The sequence below is a fragment of the Lactuca saligna genome, chromosome 9, assembly GCF_052625555.1.
Source record: "Lactuca saligna cultivar CGN05327 chromosome 9, ASM5262555v1, whole genome shotgun sequence".
Lineage (NCBI taxonomy): Eukaryota > Viridiplantae > Streptophyta > Magnoliopsida > Asterales > Asteraceae > Lactuca > Lactuca saligna.
Window position 1 is genome coordinate 2241187 of NC_136425.1, and position 20166 is coordinate 2261352.

Consider the following 20166-nt stretch of genomic DNA (forward strand, 5'->3'; position numbering starts at 1 on the left):
AACACTAGCAGGCTCGCAACCTGTATGTGTTGTGAACGATGTGTTCACCCAGTGTACTCTAAACCTTGGCGATTATGCAGACTTAGTGCCTAAACCTTGGCGATCATGTAAACTTGATGCCTAAACCATGGTGACTATGCAAACTTAGTATCTAAACCCTGGCGATTATGCGAACTTAGTGCCTGTTGTATAAAACCTGGCGGCTATGCAGACTCAGTGCCTAAACCCGGTGACGATGGACTTCGTGCCAACTCCTTAGGATAATCCTTAGGAATAAATGAACGAGTAATAGATGATTCTTAGGGTAGATCCTTAAGAGTAAAGAAGATAATGGGGATGGGTAATTGAGTTAACTGTTTGATGATTAAACATAATAATTATAGTATTGTGGGTTGAAAACCTCATGTACTCACCAGGTTTCCCAACCTGACCCACTCAGTTTATTTATATCATAAATGTTTATATGAAGTCACATTAAACTGAGAGACTAAGGAGATATAAATCATTAGTGATAATGAATGTAAGTTCTGTTTATGCTTATGTTTATGTATTAACGATGACATCCCAAGTGTTTTAAAATGAATAAAAATACTTTTCTTCGGAAATGCCTTAATAACGTATTTATCATGTTTTACTGGGAACAAATTTCGCAACATTATTATTAAAAGAGATACTCTGATTTTTATAAAGCATAAACAAAATCGGTCTTTTCTGGCCTTGAAAATGGGGATTTCACAATTGGTATCAGAGCATTAGTTTAAGCGATCAAGGAATTTGTAGGATTTCTAGACTTAAACATAGAATTCTAAGCAATGATCGCGAGGAGTGTGTCCAAATTGTGTTTAAGCGAACTAGGAATTTGTAGGAATTTGTAGGATGTCACACATAATGTCTTCTAAATTGTGTTTATCAATTTATCACAATGTTTTATTGTTTTAGCTTTTCAATTTTTGGTATAAGGTTAGAGTAGGACATTAGATGATTTTAGGGTGGGTAGGTGAGGAGGGGAAATAGGCTTCCTTTATTATTATTATTTTTTTTTTGATTTTTTTAGTTAGAAAAAAAGATGCCTCCAACTAGAAAATCTGAATTGGGTTGTTCTAAGCGTAAAAGAAAACAAAAATAAGAACAATTTTTAATTGATTTATCATCAAATAAATGTAGGAATATCGTCCTAATGTAGAATCAATGTTGGAAGAACATACATATAAAGAAAAAGTTGAATTGCATGTGCCCGAAAATACGGATGAAGTTCATGAAGCTGTGGGAAAACTAGAGAAAAAGAAGTTAAAGTGCAAGTACAAGAAGATAAGCCTTGTGCAGATGAAGACATAATCACCTTGAATGGTAATGTTGATGAAAAAAGTTATTCTAGTGAACATCTATGATTCTAAAAACTGGAACATCTAAGAAATGAAGACTTAATGTTGTCGTAGTGATTTTACAAGATGTTTCTCAGAGACCTACCGTGCTGGGGATAGTCCTTGACCGCGCCATGGTTCAGACACAACAAAACAATCGTGATACTCCCTTATCTACCACGTCGTGCTTAGTTTAACCATACCGTCTGTTTTTTTGGCATAATACTTCACTTATTAAGCACTTAATTCCTAAAGATCAAGGCTCACGTCTTTAGATTTAATTCATCGTAGTGACCTAATGGGTAAAGTTTCCAACTTTATCCATTCCAGGGGCTAGATCTATCATAATCTACAATCCTAAGTGGATTAAGTCTAATAAAGCTCATATTCCCTTGCATCGTTAAATAAGAACACAAGCAAACACATTTTTCTTCTTTCCAAAGTCCAGATTCATACACATTTTCTATCCAAAGTTTTGGAGTTGCCCAACTCCAAGATCATAAAGTCAAAATGACCACAAGTGATCCGAAACTCAAATAACTCTTATATCTAAACATTGACCTGAATAAAGTTGAGATCTTGAAGACTTACAATGCAAGAAAAAGGATTAGAAGATGGTTTCTTGAGCTGAGGATGAGACTAAACACCAATCTTGAACACTGTGAGAGCCTCGTAGCCCACCAAACGCTTCATGAACAACAAAACATGAACATGGAGGCTAGGGTTTCGAATTGAGATGATGGAGGTTGATGTTTTGAGAAACATTAGAAGTTAGCACTGTTAAATAGGGCCCCGGACCCAAGATATAAGGTTTCAAGCCCAACTACCAACATTGCGGTTCACACTTGACTGCGTCGCCACTTAAGCTATGTGGTTGTGCCGCAAACAGAATCACACCGCGCGACAATTTGCTAAAACCCTAAATCAAACTTATCTTTAAGAAGATTAAGAGATAAACCATAACTCTTAACTTGAATGTTACATCACATATACCCAAATACATAATTTAATCATATTTAATATTTTTTAAAATTAAAAATAATATCTATAAAATAGATTATAACTATATTACTAAAATACTCTTTTAGAATTCCTCAAATAACCGATATCCTTATTTACTACATGATTATTTGTCACTTTATATTTTGCATAACAGATTAACAAAACCCGGTGATTACATATTACTAATCGTTTGTTAAACAATATATTTCATCTCCTACAACCGATTAGACATGCGATTATTTTCTTATAAACAAATTTGTTATTCATCTGGTTTTTAAGTTACACGTAAAATCATAGAAAAACTAATGAAAAATCTCCAGAAAAGTTCTAAAATTTTAGTCCAATTTATGAAAAAGTCTCAAACTAAATTTTGTTTACAGAAAAGCACAAAATACTAGTTAAAACTTCGAAAAAAAACCTTTTTCGACCGGCTTCGCAGATTTAACCGGTATTCTGTCCTTTTTCGTTAGTTTGCTTAAAATTTTGGTACTTTTCCAAAAATTACTTGATAACCAAAATATTGGGACTTTTATAAAAATTATAATGGAATTAATGGATATTTTTATTAACAAATTATTTATAAACATAAAAATATTTTTATTATAAAAAAAGGAAATATATTTGTTGCTAATTTCTAGGAATAAATTGGTGGTCTAAGTATTCATCTATTGCTTGCTGACCACTCAAACTTTCTACTTTCCTCTTATGCATTGTTGTGGATATGATGTTGAGATGTACTCAGTTAGTGTAGTTAGTGTTCCTTGAATGCCGATGTTTCTCTTTTGTTGTTTAACCTAACTATCACTCAACATCCGTACCTCAAATGTTAACAACCATCAACTAACAACATCTATCTAATTTGAAAAGTAAACCGTGAATGATAGTTTATATGGAAACAAGTGAAGGGTGATTATCTATGTATATTGTCATTCAAAGGTTACTTTCCACTCTCGATAAATGTGTGTAATTCGATGGTTGTTACCAGGTAATGTATGGAGGTTATGTGGTAGTTAGGTTAAAGAACATAATGAAAGATCTATATGTGCAAGAGTCATTGTGTAATGATATTTTCTAATAACTTGTGATCATATAGCGTCACGCCTAATAGCAAGTAAACACTTATTAATTGTGTATTAATAAGTATAATCAAATCTTGTATTGGGCACGCCTAACAATGTACTTCTCACTATGACACCCACAACGATACATAAGAGTAACATGGAGACTTTGAAGTGGTCAACAAACAATAAAGAAATACATATTTGACCATTTTATTCCTAGAAATTAGCAACAAATATATTTCCTTTGTTTGTAATAAAAATAGTTTTTATGTTTATAAATGATTTGTTAATAATAATATCCATTAACTTCATAGTAATTTCAGAAAAGTCACGATATTTTTGTTATAGAGTAATTTAAAAAAAAATCATAATATTTTGAGCAAACTAACAAAAAATGACAGAATACTGGCTAAATCTACGAAACCGGCCAAAAAGGATTTTTTCGAAGTTTAATCGGGTATTCTATGCTTTTATGTAAACAAAAATTAGTTTGAGATTTTTTTTATAAATTAGACAAAAATTATAGGATTTTTCTGGAGATCTCCCAAAACTAATCTCAATGTGATTGTCAATAATTTATAAGGATTCATGAAGTAAATAGATTGAAAATAATAATGTCGGAGAAGGGTAATATTGTAATGTTACAAGTTAATCTTAATAATAAAAAATCAATATAAAGATTGTGCTGGCTAAATCTACGAAACCGGCCAAAAAGGGTTTTTTCGAATATTGGCTAAATCTACGAATCCGGCCAAAAAGAGTTTTTTTGAAGTTTAAGCCGGTATTCTGGGCTTTTATGTAAACAAAAATTAGTTTGAGATTTTTTCATAAATTAGACTAAAATTATAGGATTTTTCTGGAGATTTCCCAAAACTAATCTCAATGTGATTGTCAATAATTTATAAGGATTCATGAAGTAAATAGATTGAAAATAACAACGTCGGAGAAGGGTAATATTGTAATGTTACAAGTTAATCTTAATAATAAAAAATCAATATAAAGATTGTGCTTTTTTAATGTAGTAAATATGATTAAATTATATATATATATATATATATATATATATATATATATATATATATATATATATATATATATATATATATATAAACAAGGTGGGGAGCTCCGCGTTGCGGAGGTCGGATACGGCTGGGCAATGTGGTTTCGAATTTAAAAAAACAAAAAAATGGTTTTTTCGATATAAAAAGTGTGCAGGGGCAATATGGTCCTAAAAATGCAAAATTTTATCTTTTAATATTAAGACATTGTGCAGGGGCAATATCATCCTAAAACTATAAACTTTTATTAATATAAAAACAGTGCTCAAGGGCAATATCGTCTTAAAACTGTAAAAATTGAATTTTATTAATATAAACATCACGTCCTTTATATGTTTCTCAACTACATTTAACCTTGGGTTGATCTGCAAGAAGGAAGATCTGATGTACCAACCTGCAAACTTCTTCCAGGCTGTGCATGAGCTGGACTTATCAGCTCTAGTTTAGAGCTTTGTCTAATGGATAAATAATTACAGATTTTTGGAAAATTAGAACCTGAATTTTGTGAATATTTGATGAAGACGACACATATTAGTGGCTCCAAAATATTAGCAAGCACTTTATCTGCTTTGAAACGGAAAAGAAAATAATAATTATTTTATTACTTAATGAATCGATGTCAAAAAAAATACTACAAAAGGATATGCTATAGAATATTAAAATATTGATACCTTGAAAGGATGATGAACTAAAGAATATGGGCTTCCACAGTAGATTGATGCGCATAGACGTGATACTACTGGATGAATGTGAAAATACCTACAAATATGATTTCATAGTAGAAGATATAATTTAAAAAAAATAGAAAACAAAAAATGGTACCTGGTGACAATGTAAATCATCAAATTTTCATTATCTTTTGTGAGTTCTTCTAACAAATGAATGGTTTAAAAAATTGATGTTAATATCCGTACAATGAAATACATGTGTTCAAGAATCACAGGTAGAATAGCTGTAAAAACTTTTATGATCATTTGTTAAAGAAGGAATTTGAATTATTTACCACTGGATGGTTAAAAAGTAATAAATTAAAATGTAAAACAGGAATTTGAATTATTTACCACTTCGAGTTAAAAACAGAATAGATGTGATTTAAAAATAACTAAATTCAACAATATCTTATCTGAAACCACCACATGCAACAGAAGACTGAGTGAAATTCGTCGTTTTAAACCCTAATTTGAAGGAAATGGAAGTTATTTAACAACATAATTGTATAATTTGAACTGTATGTGTTACCTTCGGTTAACAGGCGAGGCAGACATCACTGAATTTGTCAATCCACAACATTGATTTGCTTCCTGAGAAGAACATACGGTTGTAGTACAACAACTGTCGGCGGTTGATTGGAACCTATCTTCAATATCTCCTCTATTTTGAACTGGGTTATGCAAAAAGGAGACAGAGCGGGTTGTTTGGAGGGCATCACCGGTGAGGTTTCGTGGGTGCAATGAAATCTGTAAACAACCGATTGGGAGGTAGAGGAGGCAGAAGTATATGAAGCACGAAAAATGAATCAAAATTGAAAGAGGGAAAACGGGGTAGCGCTACCTAAGATGTTTCTTAAAACCAAAATCAAAACCTAATCTGTGGAAAAAACGGTTTGAAAGAGAATGCGATGGAAGACGACTATAAGCCCACCTACCAGAGAACAACGACGAACGTTTCAGGTGACTCTTCTGTGGTGGAAGCGGAGTGGCCAACGTCGGTTATAGTGGAATCGAAGAGTTAAATAGAAGATTCGATAGTGGGGGCCGACGATTCTAAAACTCGCTTTCTAGGGAGTTGTTGGTGGCATGTGGACGCATCTGGTTCGACATTTTGTGCAAGAAGCAAAGAGCTATTGGTCGTTTGAGAGGAGCGAAAGCAAGGAGATTGTAGAAGATATTGGATGAGAGAAACAGTGGAGTAAAGGTATGGAGAGAGTGGAGGCGGTGGATTGGATGGCTGTGGCGATGAACGATCCGAGGAAAGAGGAAAAAGAACATAATGTTTGGATAAGGAACGATGGAAGGAAAAAACTGGAATGATCGATTACCTACGGGGTGCGGGGATAAAATGACCAACAAACCAGAATTATTCATAAAGATGATCATCTTTAATACTAGGTTACAACCCGTGGAAACCACGGGTCAAAAATTGGAAAACATATTTATCTTTACTACTTATAAAAGAAATCTAACTATTTCTATAAATAGATTGAATATAATAATATTATTTATTTAAGACGTACAAACGATTAAGCTAATATTACAAACAACCATTAATAAAATAATATTAAAATTTAAATTTGTTTTGATTCCTTATATTTCTCAGCAAAATCCTAATTTCATGGTCATTCAAAATTTAAAACTTTTTCATCCTAATACGCTTCAACAAATATCCTTTAAATGTTGCATTTGCAGCTGATTAAAATATCTCATAGCAGACGTGTGTTTGTTCTCTCCACCTTATAAACCCTGCTATAAATCCCACTGCGATGAAGTATTTCCCTTATAAACCCTAATCGTTTTTCTCCCTCTCTTAGACGAAGACAATGTGTTTTTTTTAAGAAAAAAAGTTTGAAAATATTCCAATTTCTCAAAAAAATTTACCCTAAATGCAAAACTGGGTAAAATTTTCCATTTTGCGAAGACTACAGGGATGCGAAATGAAAATTCTGCACTTTTGTCTTTTTATGACCCCATTCTGCGAAGTTGGACCACTTATATTATTTCTTGAAAAGATCAGGTGCCAAATGCGAAACTCTAAGCTTTCTTCCCCAATTCGCATTTATACATTAAAAACTTCGCATTTTCATTCAAATTCTTCGCATCTTGCATCCATCCGTCTTTGAGTTCATTCGCATTTCATCGCATTAACTGAGAAATTAATCAGTTGTCTCATATTCGCATTTCAGTTGTTTGAGAAACCCAGATACTAACCCAAATGCGAAACCCACTGATTTCAAATGCGAACCAACCAAAAATCATCAACCACGTACTTGTGTCACCAAATGCGAACTGAATATCACCATTAAATTTTCCTCGCATTCTATAGATGCGAACACAATCCAGATCTCCGACTCCAAGCTTGCGAAATCAAAATCAATTAACCTCAACAAATCGTGAACTTCTTATGCGAACTGTTTTGACCCACAAAACCAAATGCGAACTCAATTGATGTCATATGCGAACTTATTTCATAGATGCGAACACAATTGATTTCATATGCGAATCCACATCCATCGATATGAAACCAATACCAGTTACAAGCAATTAGTAGCAACCATCGATCCTCTAATTTTCAATTACTCATCCTTCGCTTTTCATACAACCCGTCGACCCTGAAAAATCGATAAACACCAAATGTCTCATTTTTAGATCGATTTTGTGATTAAATGTCATATTTGAAGAATGATCGATTTTCTGATTAAATGACCCCATTTTGCGAAGTTGGACCACTTATATTATTTCTTGAAAAGATCAGGTGCCAAATGCGAAACTCTAAGCTTTCTTCCCCAATTCGCATTTATACATTAAAAACTTCGCATTTTCATTCAAATTCTTCGCATCTTGCATCCATCCGTCTTTGAGTTCATTCGCATTTCATCGCATTAACTGAGAAATTAATCAGTTGTCTCATATTCGCATTTCAGTTGTTTGAGAAACCCAGATACGAACCCAAATACGAAACCCACTAATTTCAAATGCGAACCAACCAAAAATCATCAACCACGTACTTGTGTCACCAAATGCGAACTGAATATCACCATTAAATTCTCCTCGCATTCTATAGATGTGAACATAATCCAGATCTCCGACTCCAAGCTTGCGAAATGAAAATCAATTAACCTCAAACAAATCGTGAACTTCTTATGCGAACTGTTTTGACCCACAAAACCAAATGCGAACTCAATTGATGTCATATGCGAACTGATTTCATAGATGCGAACACAATTGATTTCATATGCGAATCCACATCCATCGATATGAAACCAATACCAGTTACAAGCAATTAGTAGCAACCATCGATCCTCTAATGAGGAAACAGTTTCCTATTCGATTGTGCTTTGCAATGACAATCAATAAAGCTCAGGGACAAACAATTCCATATGTAGGTATCTATCTTCCAGAACCAGTATTCTCGCATGGACAACTTTATGTTGCATTTTCCAGAGGGGTTTCACGTTGCAATACAAAAGTATTAGTAAAGCCTAACGAAAATTCAAAAGGTGATGGGGTTTATACAGCAAATGTGGTGTATAAAGAAGTATTGCACGATTAATATTTTGTGTCGTCTTGACTGGTTGCTTTTTATTGGTTATTTGATGCATGATGTAACTAATAACACCATAGTTTGATTATATTAACTTCAACATGTACTTTTTTTTAACATAACAATTTTGTAATGGAAACATATCACCGAAAGAACTCACGTGCCCCGCCGCTTTGCGCGGGTAGACGGCTAGTATTATTAATAAGAATTAAGTTTGTTTAGCATTATTTGTAATGATTATTTAAAATTAAAATTAATATAATTTTGTAAAAAAGTATATAAATTTAAATATATGTTAAATAGAAACGCAATCAATCCATCGAAAGTTAAATATGAAGATAACTAAAATACATCTTTGAATATGTGAATGATTTATGAAGTCTGATGGGAAATTAATATTTTTTTGTAATGAGGGAGGAATCAAAAAACACCATGTGGCGTCTATTAAAGTCTGAAAATGAAATATCAAAACAAACTGAATATTATAGATTACAATGCTATATAAAGAATAAATTATTTTAAAAAATGTTACAAAAAAACAGAAAAAAACATAATTGTTAGAATTTAATGGGTTAGAAGCATTTATAAATTTCTAAAAACTTCCTTATACACAACATTTGAAGTTTTGTTTGTAAGTCTACCATCCTTATCTAAAATTAACAATTTCAGTCCTTCTCTACTCTGAACTCTAGATAAGGCAACATACAGTTGTCCATGTGAAAAAACAGGATCCTTGAGATACAGACCAACCTTTGATAACGATTGCCCCTGACTTTTACTAATTGCTTGTAACTGGTATTGGTTTCATATCGATGGATGTGGATTCGAAAATTCAAAAGGTGATGGGGTTTATACAGCAAATGTGGTGTATAAAGAAGTATTGCACGATTAATATTTTGTGTCGTCTTGACTGGTTGCTTTTTATTGGTTATTTGATGCATGATGTAACTAATAACACCATAGTTTGATTATATTAACTTCAACATGTACTTTTTTTTAACATAACAATTTTGTAATGGAAACATATCACCGAAAGAACTCACGTGCCCCGCCGCTTTGCGCGGGTAGACGGCTAGTATTATTAATAAGAATTAAGTTTGTTTAGCATTATTTGTAATGATTATTTAAAATTAAAATTAATATAATTTTGTAAAAAAGTATATAAATTTAAATATATGTTAAATAGAAACGCAATCAATCCATCGAAAGTTAAATATGAAGATAACTAAAATACATCTTTGAATATGTGAATGATTTATGAAGTCTGATGGGAAATTAATATTTTTTTGTAATGAGGGAGGAATCAAAAAACACCATGTGGCGTCTATTAAAGTCTGAAAATGAAATATCAAAACAAACTGAATATTATAGATTACAATGCTATATAAAGAATAAATTATTTTAAAAAATGTTACAAAAAAACAGAAAAAAACATAATTGTTAGAATTTAATGGGTTAGAAGCATTTATAAATTTCTAAAAACTTCCTTATACACAACATTTGAAGTTTTGTTTGTAAGTCTACCATCCTTATCTAAAATTAACAATTTCAGTCCTTCTCTACTCTGAACTCTAGATAAGGCAACATACAGTTGTCCATGTGAAAAAACAGGATCCTTGAGATACAGACCAACCTTTGATAACGATTGCCCCTGACTTTTATTAATTGTCATTGCAAAACATACAGCCAATGGGAATTGTCTTCTTTGAAATTTGAAAGGAATTTTTTTTTCAGATGGACTTAAAGACATTCTTGGAATAAATGTTTGCTTTCCAATATTAGTTCCAGATATTATAATTGCCTCAATAACACGTTTGCGTAGAGATTTCACTTGTAGTCTAGTGCCGTTACATAATCCATTTTTCTGATCAATGTTTCTTAGTAACATAACTGGAACACCGACTTTTAGAATTAACTTGTGATTTGGCAAACCTGATACCTTAAGACCATTTAAAATATCCGGGGAGTATAAATTGGGATCAAACTGATCATGAACAAACTCTGATTGGCAAAGAGTATCTGAACTTAAATATTCTACTTCGTCTCCGGGAAACAATGCTAACAAACGATCATTGATTTGTTGGACAACTTCATTTTTTGGAGCTAGTATAGCTCTTTCTTGAAAATAACTCGTACCGTTGAAGTTTTCCAAGATTGAAGGATATACAAACTCAATTAATGAACCTATAGGATCATGTGGATCACTAATTAGAATATCATCCGGAACATCAATAATCGCTTCACCATCGTTGAAACCACCAACTTTTCCTTCTCCTATGTCCAAAAGCCATTTTGCAAAATTTTGTATTTTTCGAATATCAGATGGATCCTTTCCAACGGTTAGTCTCATGTTTTTTGTTAATCTATGGACTTTGCATTGTTGCCATATATATGAAGAGCTTAAAGAAGCATTAACGATATTTTGTCTGCTACCTCCTTGAACAACAGGTAGAATCTGTCTGAAGTCTCCTCCAAAAACAATTGCTTTCCCTCCAAATGGAATATGTGAGTTGGTAGACTTATCAAACTTACATACATCTCTCAGAGCTCGATCTAAAGCTTCAAATGCATGTTTGTGGACCATAGGTGCTTCATCCCAAATAATCAATGAACTTTTTCTTACTAATCTGCCGAGTTCACTATCAGGCGGTATCTTACAAACAGAATACTCGGTAAGATTCAACGGAATTATAAACCGAGAGTGTGCTGTCCTACCTCCAGGCAATAATAAAGATGCAATACCACTTGAAGCAACATTTAAAACTATATCACCATTACATCTAATTGCTGCAGATAACGTCTTCCAAAGAAAGGTTTTGCCTGTTCCACCATATCCATAAACAAAAAACACACCTCCTTTATTATCATTGACTGTAGTCATGATATCAAGAAAAATATTGCGTTGCTCGTTTGTTAATGCATGAAACATACTATCAAACTCTTTCTTTAAAAGCGTTGTGTCATACTCCAGCTCCTCCATGATAAGTCGATTTGTTGAAGAAGAAACTGTGTCGGAATCAGGGTAAGGCATTTGTTTATAATTTTTAAGACTCGTGTTGTTACGAAGTAAAATCTGTTCGATCTCGAACAAAGTCAGGTTTTTGAGTTGATCCTCGTTGAGTGATAAACCTGTAAAAAATGAACAATATATCAAATAGAATATAATATTAACCACTTTATATTATTTTTTTAAAAACCCCGTGTATTACACGGGTATCACACCTACTTTAAAATATATAAAATCCGTTTTTACATATAATGATAGGAAATTATAATACCTGGAGACTTTAATCTACGTTGTTGGTTGTAAAGAATACCATCTGACAAGTGTTGCCATGTATTTTCCCAAACAAACTCTGGTCTACCCAAACTGTTAGACATTAACATTGTAGCAAACAAGAAACGAAGATAAAAACCAGTTCCTGAATGACTCGCTTCCTTAATTGCATCAACATATTCTTTGTCATCATCTAAGAGGCCCAAAGCATAGCATGCATCTCGAAAAGTAGGAAATTCTTCACCGTTTACCGTGCGAATTTCTTCAAATGATTTTGGACCTTTCACTTTATTTAAAAGAATCCGTAAGAAGTACACTTCGCTAAGTTTAGGTGAAACAGAGTGAATCCTTCCTATTGAACGTCCAATTTTCCTTGGCTTCCACAACTTATCATCAGGTTTCCAAACAAACTTTGTAGGAAATTCAACATATGTAAGTTTTCGTGCATCTTTATTAATTTTATTACATTCCATCCAAGATGTGAACATAGAAGCAGCAACTGAAGGTTGTTCAAGAACATCGTCAATATCATCGTCTGCGGCATATATGACTTGTTGTTGATCAGGAAGATGAAAAGGTAGTCGCATCACAGAAGGATATCGGTAATGAACATCGTATTTAAATATTCGCCATGATGCTTCACATGCAGATATATATCTACAATCATAATAATCTTTTATTTCATCGACAACCTTTTCGTGATTAGAATCAGCGTTGATGTCAACAACAATTGTAGCTCTATCTGGACCTTTGTTTATATATTTAAACAGATACTTTATGGAAGATCCTTGATTGCACCATTCAACATTAATGTGTGCCTGATATCTTTTCAACAGATATTTGTTATATGGAACAACATTTCTGTTGTCTAACTTGACACCTGATTTTTCGACAAAATATCCATTGTTTCTTCTCATATATAAGGGATAACCGTTGACATCAACCGAAGAATGATCACAGAATTGCTTTGGAAAATTTTTCGAACATTGTTTGTCAACCATGCATGGACAATTCATATTTTCAGCTCCACAAGGACCATGTATCATGAATTCACTTACAAGTGAATACAATTCTGGATCTTCATTGGGATTTGGAATCTCAGCAGAAATAATCGGATTTATATATTCAACAGTAGGCCGCTTGGACTCAGTATGGAGTACTAATAATATACGAACAATTTGAATAAAACAATCGAGTGTTTGCATCTTTGAATCAATTTGAAGTCAATTGGGTTAATATTCGCATATGGGTTCAACATATGAAGTTTTGATTTCGCAAGTTTAGAGTTCAAGAACTAAACTGTGTTCGCATCTGGAATAAAAATTTTGTGGTTGGCATTTGATTAATTAGGTTAAAATGCGAAGGTGATTAATGCGAAGGGATGCGAAGGGTGTAAGAATGAAGATGCGAAGTATTTCACAGTAGAATGCGAATTGGGGAAGAAAACAGAAATTTTCAAATATTATCCCTGGAGTTTCGCATTTTTGGAAATAAATACTGAACTTCGCAAATGGGGGTCATAAAATGATGAAATTGCAGAATTTTTAAAGAGATACAAAAGAATTGACAGTAGAATGCGAAGGTGATTAATGCGAAGGGATGCGAAGGGTGTAAGAATGAAGATGCGAAATAGAATGCGAAGGTGATTAGAAACATGGTAACATAAACTATATACCCCTATACAACATTCATACTTAAAAATAATAATGATAAGTGAAACAAAGTAGGGGTAAAACCGGTAATTAAAAGTGAAACAAAGAATTGTAACAAAGAAGGGGTAAACCCAGTTTCTTTCAGAAACATGGTAAAACAAACTATATACTCCTATATAATTGGCAAGGGCATTTTCGTCCATTGGACTTAATTATAACATGAAAAATAAAACTACAATGCCTTTATATGTATTTGTTTCAAATTTTATTGCATATATATTGTTAATAAAAGTGTTGATATAAATATATAGTCGCATAACAAATGTTTAAATTTGAGAAACTGATTCAGATAGCAGGAACATAAATTCTTAATCTGAATGTTAGTATCTTAATCTTATCTTAATCTTAATAAATCTTAATCTTAATCTTAATAAATCAATAACATAAAGTTAATCGGAGAGGGCATTTTTGTCCATTGTACTTAATTATAAATTCTTACTTAATGCTGTCATATTCAGATTCAAGCATATTCACAAAACACATTCATATTCATACAAAAAAATAAATAAATGCTGTCATATTCAGATTGAAGCATATTCATACAAAAAACAGTGATTCAAGCATATCAAAATGACCATAAAGTCCCTGTTGAATGTCCATATTCAGTTTACTGTGCTTAATTCTGTGCTTAATGAATGCTGTCATATTCAGATTACTGTGTTTAATGTACTTAACCGAGCATATAATGAAAATTGATTCAAGCATATGAAGTTCAGAAAAAACAATAAACAGAGCGTAAATATACACAATCAGAACAATTAACACAGCAATCGGCCATAACAATCATCGGCATACATATACACAATCAGAACAATAATCGATAATAAGAAACTTACAAAATTACTGCCTTTAATGTCCTTAATCGACCATATAACGAAGATTCATTCAAGAATATCAACTTCAGAATAAACAAAAAACTGAGAATTGGATAAAAATAAGAAACTTACAGAATGATTGTTATGGCCGATTGAAGAATGATTATTGATTCGTGGAAGACAATGCAGTAAAGAATAATTGTTAGTCCTATGTTTATATTATATATTGAACATAATAAGAAGAAATCGAAATAATAATGAAAATTGATACGATTGATCTTTATACCATAAAAAGATGAATTTAATCGGCCATATAACAAAATTGATTGAATACTGCATTCGATTTCCATCTATATTCGGATTTGCACATTGAAATTGCCATATTGCCATATTCAGATTGTAAAATTCCAATTTAAATTAAGATTATGAATCCGATTCTCATGATACGTGATACGTAATACAAATGATGGGTATAATTGGGAATTTACATTTGGAGGAAATCAATTTTTGAATGACAGGTGGATGATCGGTTTTGTTTATTAGTAAGGGAGATATATATATATATATATATATATATATATATATATATATATATATATATATATATATATATATATATATATATATATATATAGACAAAATTGCAAAAATGGTCCCTGTGGTTTGCATTTTTTCAGGAAAAAAGTCCAAACCACGAGTTTTTTGGTTTTGTGGTCCTTTTGGACTGGTTTATTTGTGAGAATGGTCCCTATATTCAACACCCGTTAAAAAAAATCCGTTAACCCCCTCATGTGCCTTGCACGTGAGGGTATTTTTGTCTTTTTACTTACAGTATCAACACTTCCTTCTACCTTTTATCCCTCATTTACAATCCCAAACACCCGTCAACTCCCCACCTCCCTCCTTCTTCCTTCTGCTCCATTAAACCTGCAAAAAAAAAGTCGTTATCGAAAGAACCTAATCGAAGCAAAAGGAGACAAGGTCATACTTTAAAGTCGAAATGGTGTACGTAATGTGGCAGATCAGACCAAAAAATGAAGTTGTCGACGTATCATCCTTATATGGTAAGTTGTTCTGTTTTCTTAAACATTCCTATTTTTCATTTTACCCTTGAGTTATACTAAAATCCGCCAAATTTTGACTTTGTTATCATGTACAATTTTGACTTGTAGCGGGTGCACCCACATGGTTTAGTATTAAGCTTCATCATGGTGGGAAGTTTACTAAGTTACCTGACATAAAGTATACTGGAGGTGAAGTGCGTTATGTTGATTATGTGGACATAGATGAGTTTTTTGTACATGAACTTGATGCCATAATGCTTGACCTAGGTTACCCAGACCCACGGATGATTGAATTGAGTGTTGAATCCCCAGTGATATACTACCATTTCAGGATACCCAATGGTGACTTTCAATTTGGTCTTAGAGCTTTAGGGAATGATCAGGATGTTATCAATCTTTCTAAATTTATTCAAAATAACAAGTTGATTGAAGTGTACACAGAACATGGGAAGACAAATCTACTCACATACTTCATGTCTCCAAATGCAAAGGGTAAAGTTGTCATTGAGGAATTACCAGAAAATGATGATCAAGGGGCTAAATATGAGGCTGAAGTTCATGTAGAATCTCCATTGAGAAATATGAACCATGTCAATGATGAACCAATTGGTGAGTACATGTCTTTGATTCTTTTTGGGAGTAAAACTGATGCATTCTCTCCAGAGTATAGAAGGGGTAGAGTTGGGAATTCAAAAAGAGAGGAAGGTTCTTGTAGCAAGAGGCTTAATTTAGAGGATATTGATGATTTAAAAGAGAAGGAAAACACTAATGAGGGTGTTAAGGAGGTTCATGAGGCTGCAACTGTTGTTGAAGGATGCTACAATCCATTTACTTCAAATATTGCTAATGTAGGGGATGAGATGATTGGGGTTCATGATAATGACCATATTGATGGATGCTACAACACCCCACCCATTAATGATGATGAACAATATAATGAACTTTTTGACAACCTTATGGAAAATTTAAATGGAAGTGATGAGTATGTTGAAGAGTATGAAGGGGATGTTGAATCTGAAGAGAGTGATGAAGAGTATGAAAAGGATGAAGGTGATGATCATGATGGGAAACAATCAGAAAATGAAGATAAAGTGGATGACATAATGGATGAGGAGAACAATATAGAAGATGTTGATGTGGACATGGCAGACTTCTTTGTAAATGTTGAAAGTGATGTTGAAGGAGCATGTATTAATGATGGTCATGAACCTGAAGATATGGAAGTGATCAACAATGAGGAGTTCGAATCATTGGATGAAGGATCAGACCAAGACAGAGAAAGAAGAGCTCTCATAAGAAATTTGGGAAAAGAAAAAAGGTGCAACCTTGGGTCAGTACATATACAGTCATTCTCAGTGGGGCAAAAGTTTAAAAGTAAAAAAGAATTAAAGGAGTTAATTGATGTGCACACACTAGAAACAAGAAGGAATCTATTCTTTAAAAAAAATGACAGTTAAAGGCTTAGGGCACAGTGCAGAGGAGTTGTACCTGTCATCAATAAAGGTCAAGTGGGGACTAAACCTACCACTTCAAAAAGCAAGGGCAAAGAAGTAAAGACACAAAAAGAAACATGTGGTTGGTATATACATGCATCTAGGTCAAACCCCGAATCTGATTGGTTTATAAGGACCTTAAACCAAACTCATACATGCTTACAAACAAGAAAACTCAGAGCTTGTACTGCTTCTTTAATCTGCAAGAAAATCATAGATCAAGTTGAGGCAGATCCGAAGATTCCTTTGAGAGCCATACAAGATCACTTTCAAAAGACCTACCAGGTGGGTATTTCAATGGGTAAGGTGTTTAGGGCAAAAGATATGGCAATAAAGCATGTAACTGGGGACTACACAAAACAATTTGAGTTGTTGAGGGACTATGCTCTTGAACTTCAAGCTACAAACCCAGACACAACAGTCAAAATAGATGTGTGTCCTAATGGCAACCCTGCATCCCCAACAAGGCAGTTTAGAAGGATTTATGTATGCTTGGGTCCACTGAAAAAAGGTTTCAAAGCATGTCTTAGAGACTTAGTAGGTTTGGATGGTACCTTCATGAAAGGCCCATTCCCTGGTCAGGTTCTTACAGCAGTTGGTCTAGATTTCAACAATGGAATTTATCCCTTAGCCTATGCAATTGTTGAGTCTGAAAACACAGCTAGCTGGAAGGGGTTTTTAGAAAACCTTGGGGATGACTTGGAGCTTGGGAGCAACTCAAACTATACTTTCATAAGTGACAGGCAAAAGGTAAATTAAAACTCATCAATTGATCATTTAGATTGTGTTTTTTTACCAAGAAATTAATTCTAATTATTGTATGTTGAGTCATGTAGGGATTACAAATTGCAGTTGATCAATTGTTTCCCAATGCTGAGCATAGGTATTGTATTAGACATATTCATGACAATATGAGAAAGAAGTGGGGGCAAACTGAGTACAGGGACCATTTATGGAGGTGTGCATCAGCAACCACCATTCCTGAGTTTGAACATTTGATGAAAGAGTTTAGTGAGTATGATAAGGAGGCATGTCAATGGTTGAAGCAAATTCCTCCTGTACATTGGGCAAGGAGTCATTTCTCAGGTAATTGTATATGTTTGCATATGGTAAAGATTATGTGTTTCAGTTGTTTATCAGCATTAATTGTATGTTATTGTAATGTGCAGGAAGAGCTGTTTCTGATGTGTTGATTTCAAACATGTGTGAAGTGTTTAATGGGAAGATAGAGAAAGGCAGGGACAAACCTGTAATTTCATGTTTAGAGTTCATTAGGGAGTATCTAATGAAGAGGATATGCAATGTCATGAAGGCAATGAAGAAGGCTAAAGGTCCACTAACACCTACAGCAACAGACATCCTAGATGCAAGGAAAAAAGGTGCTTCACAATATATTGCTAGGTGGAATGGGGCAAACAAGTATCAAGTCACTGCAGCATTGCAAGATCAACATGTGGTGGATGTTAGGAACCAAACCTGTACTTGCAGAAAGTGGGAATTAATGGGAATACCTTGCAGGCATGCAATTGCAACTCTGAATGAAATGAGCAAAGACCCTGAGGCTGAGCTTGACATTTACAAGTGGGTACACAAGGTGTATTGGCTAGAGACATGGCAAAAAGCTTATTCATTTAAGGTGGAACCAATTAAAGGGAGACCCATGTGGCCTAAAAGTAATTGTCCAACAAAGCTAATCCCTCCTCCACATCACACTCAGGTGGGAAGGCCTAAGAAAAAAAGAAGACAAAGTGAGGGTGAAAGGTTAAGCAAAAGGCAGAAGGCAAGTGAAGGTGATGGAGTCAATGAGATGCAAGGAGAAAATTCCCAAGGGCCAAGAAATGATGGAGTGCAGAAGCTATCAAGGAAACATGTTAGTGTTACTTGTAGCAAATGCAAGAATAAAGGACACAACTCTAGGACCTGTAAAGGGCAAGGAGGGAATCAATCTAAGAAGTGATTGTGGTTATTTGTTGTGGTGCAATGACTATTTAGTTTCTTGTTGTTAAAAACTGTTTGTTTTTGAAAACTTTAGTTATGGTTTGATGATGTGGTTATGTATGGTGCACAGACACTTGTATGCTTAACTTGGTAATGGTTTTTGGTTCCACTCATGTGGTTAATGGAATGTTCATTTTGGTAAATTTATGACATGTATTTTGGTAATGTACTTTTGTTACATTTTGGTTCTATTTATGTGCTTATATCTGACAACTGATACACATTTTGAACACAACTGATACACATTTTGGAATTCATTACAAACATGATGAAGTCAAATTACAACAAAATTATACCATTTTTACCCTGCATCACTTGATCAACAAAAATCCCCACATTTGCCTAACCCTATCCCTTACATAGACCAAGTACTAAAGATAACAATCACAAACATAAACCAACTTGCACATAAATACATCTTCAGCTTGAAACCTTCATCCTTCAATGCATCGCACCTTGCCTCCAACATGTTGTTCCTGCTCAAAAGTCCATTGCACTGTTCCTGTAACATGTTGATACTTCTTACCAGCCCATTACATCTTTCCTCCAATGTATTTATGTTTCTTAGAAGACCAGGTATGATGGTTTTACTCCTAGCACAAATAGGTGGGTCAACCCACCCGATAAACCCACAAACAGAATCCTTAGTAGGGCAAGCATAAAACCTCCTGCCGGGATTCAGTGGTGTCCAAGACGTTTTCACCAAAGCAAGCTTTCCACAAAAACAAACCACCATTGTTCGATTGCAAGTCAGGAAAGGTGAAATGGAAGATAATAGTCGTTGGGGAAGAACAGTTAAGAACGTTGGGGAAGAAGATTTGTTGGGGAAGAAGCTGGGAAAAGAAAACGATATATAAAGGATGTTTTATTTTTTCATATGCAAAAATGGTCCCTATAAGTAAAAGGACAGAAATACCCTCACGTGCAAGGCACATGAGGGGGTTAACGGATTTTTTTTAACGGGTGTTAAGTATAGGGACCATTCTCACAAACAAACCAGTCCAAAAGGACCACAAAACCAAAAAACTCGTGGTTTGGACTTTTTTCCTGAAAAAATGCAAACCACAG

The 20166-nt window shown here is 33.7% G+C and overlaps 3 protein-coding genes and 1 long non-coding RNA gene across 6 annotated transcripts; 2 read left to right on the forward strand and 2 right to left on the reverse strand.

Moving 5' to 3' along the window:
* Positions 1–4764: 4764 nt before the first annotated feature.
* On the reverse strand, positions 4765–6557 carry LOC145017919 (uncharacterized). 3 transcript variants are annotated; one of them, XR_013666710.1, is made up of 4 exons: positions 6128–6557; positions 5722–5939; positions 5154–5241; positions 4765–5046 (listed from the first exon to the last, which is right to left on the reverse strand). It is a non-coding gene; the product is annotated as an uncharacterized LOC145017919 (long non-coding RNA). The 3 variants fall into 3 exon arrangements; XR_013666708.1 differs by having other exon boundaries at positions 5722–6557; XR_013666709.1 differs by having other exon boundaries at positions 4765–5049; positions 5722–6557.
* Positions 6558–10204: 3647 nt separating this feature from the next.
* LOC145014807 (uncharacterized) lies at positions 10205–13221 on the reverse strand. The gene is made up of 2 exons (XM_078973247.1): positions 12018–13221; positions 10205–11868 (listed from the first exon to the last, which is right to left on the reverse strand). The coding sequence occupies exons 1-2, from the start codon at positions 13219–13221 to the stop codon at positions 10205–10207; spliced, it is 2868 nt and encodes a 955-aa protein (XP_078829373.1).
* A 2253-nt stretch (positions 13222–15474) lies between these two features.
* Positions 15475–17394, forward strand: LOC145014367 (uncharacterized). Its single transcript, XM_078972744.1, has 2 exons — positions 15475–15607; positions 15716–17394. Exons 1-2 carry the CDS (start codon positions 15544–15546, stop codon positions 17062–17064), a joined length of 1413 nt encoding a protein of 470 aa, XP_078828870.1. The 5' UTR covers positions 15475–15543; the 3' UTR covers positions 17065–17394.
* Positions 17395–17643: 249 nt separating this feature from the next.
* On the forward strand, positions 17644–19263 carry LOC145014046 (uncharacterized). Its single transcript, XM_078972408.1, has 3 exons — positions 17644–17850; positions 17937–18186; positions 18270–19263. Exons 1-3 carry the CDS (start codon positions 17659–17661, stop codon positions 19055–19057), a joined length of 1230 nt encoding a protein of 409 aa, XP_078828534.1. The 5' UTR covers positions 17644–17658; the 3' UTR covers positions 19058–19263.
* The last annotated feature ends 903 nt before the right edge of the window (positions 19264–20166 follow it).

What these genes read in the sequence shown, in the direction of transcription:
- LOC145014807 (XM_078973247.1), bottom strand. Translation starts at nt 13,221, where the DNA reads ATGCAAACACTCGATTGTTTTATTCAAATTGTTCGTATATTATTAGTA. An exon ending in ACGTAGATTAAAGTCTCCAG is followed by an intron (nt 11,869 to 12,017) that starts GTATTATAATTT and finishes CATTTTTTACAG; the next exon opens with GTTTATCACTCAACGAGGAT.
- LOC145014367 (XM_078972744.1), top strand. Translation starts at nt 15,544, where the DNA reads ATGGTGTACGTAATGTGGCAGATCAGACCAAAAAATGAAGTTGTCGAC. An exon ending in CGACGTATCATCCTTATATG is followed by an intron (nt 15,608 to 15,715) that starts GTAAGTTGTTCT and finishes TTTGACTTGTAG; the next exon opens with CGGGTGCACCCACATGGTTT.
- LOC145014046 (XM_078972408.1), top strand. Translation starts at nt 17,659, where the DNA reads ATGAAAGGCCCATTCCCTGGTCAGGTTCTTACAGCAGTTGGTCTAGAT. An exon ending in TCATAAGTGACAGGCAAAAG is followed by an intron (nt 17,851 to 17,936) that starts GTAAATTAAAAC and finishes TGAGTCATGTAG; the next exon opens with GGATTACAAATTGCAGTTGA. An exon ending in GGCAAGGAGTCATTTCTCAG is followed by an intron (nt 18,187 to 18,269) that starts GTAATTGTATAT and finishes TGTAATGTGCAG; the next exon opens with GAAGAGCTGTTTCTGATGTG.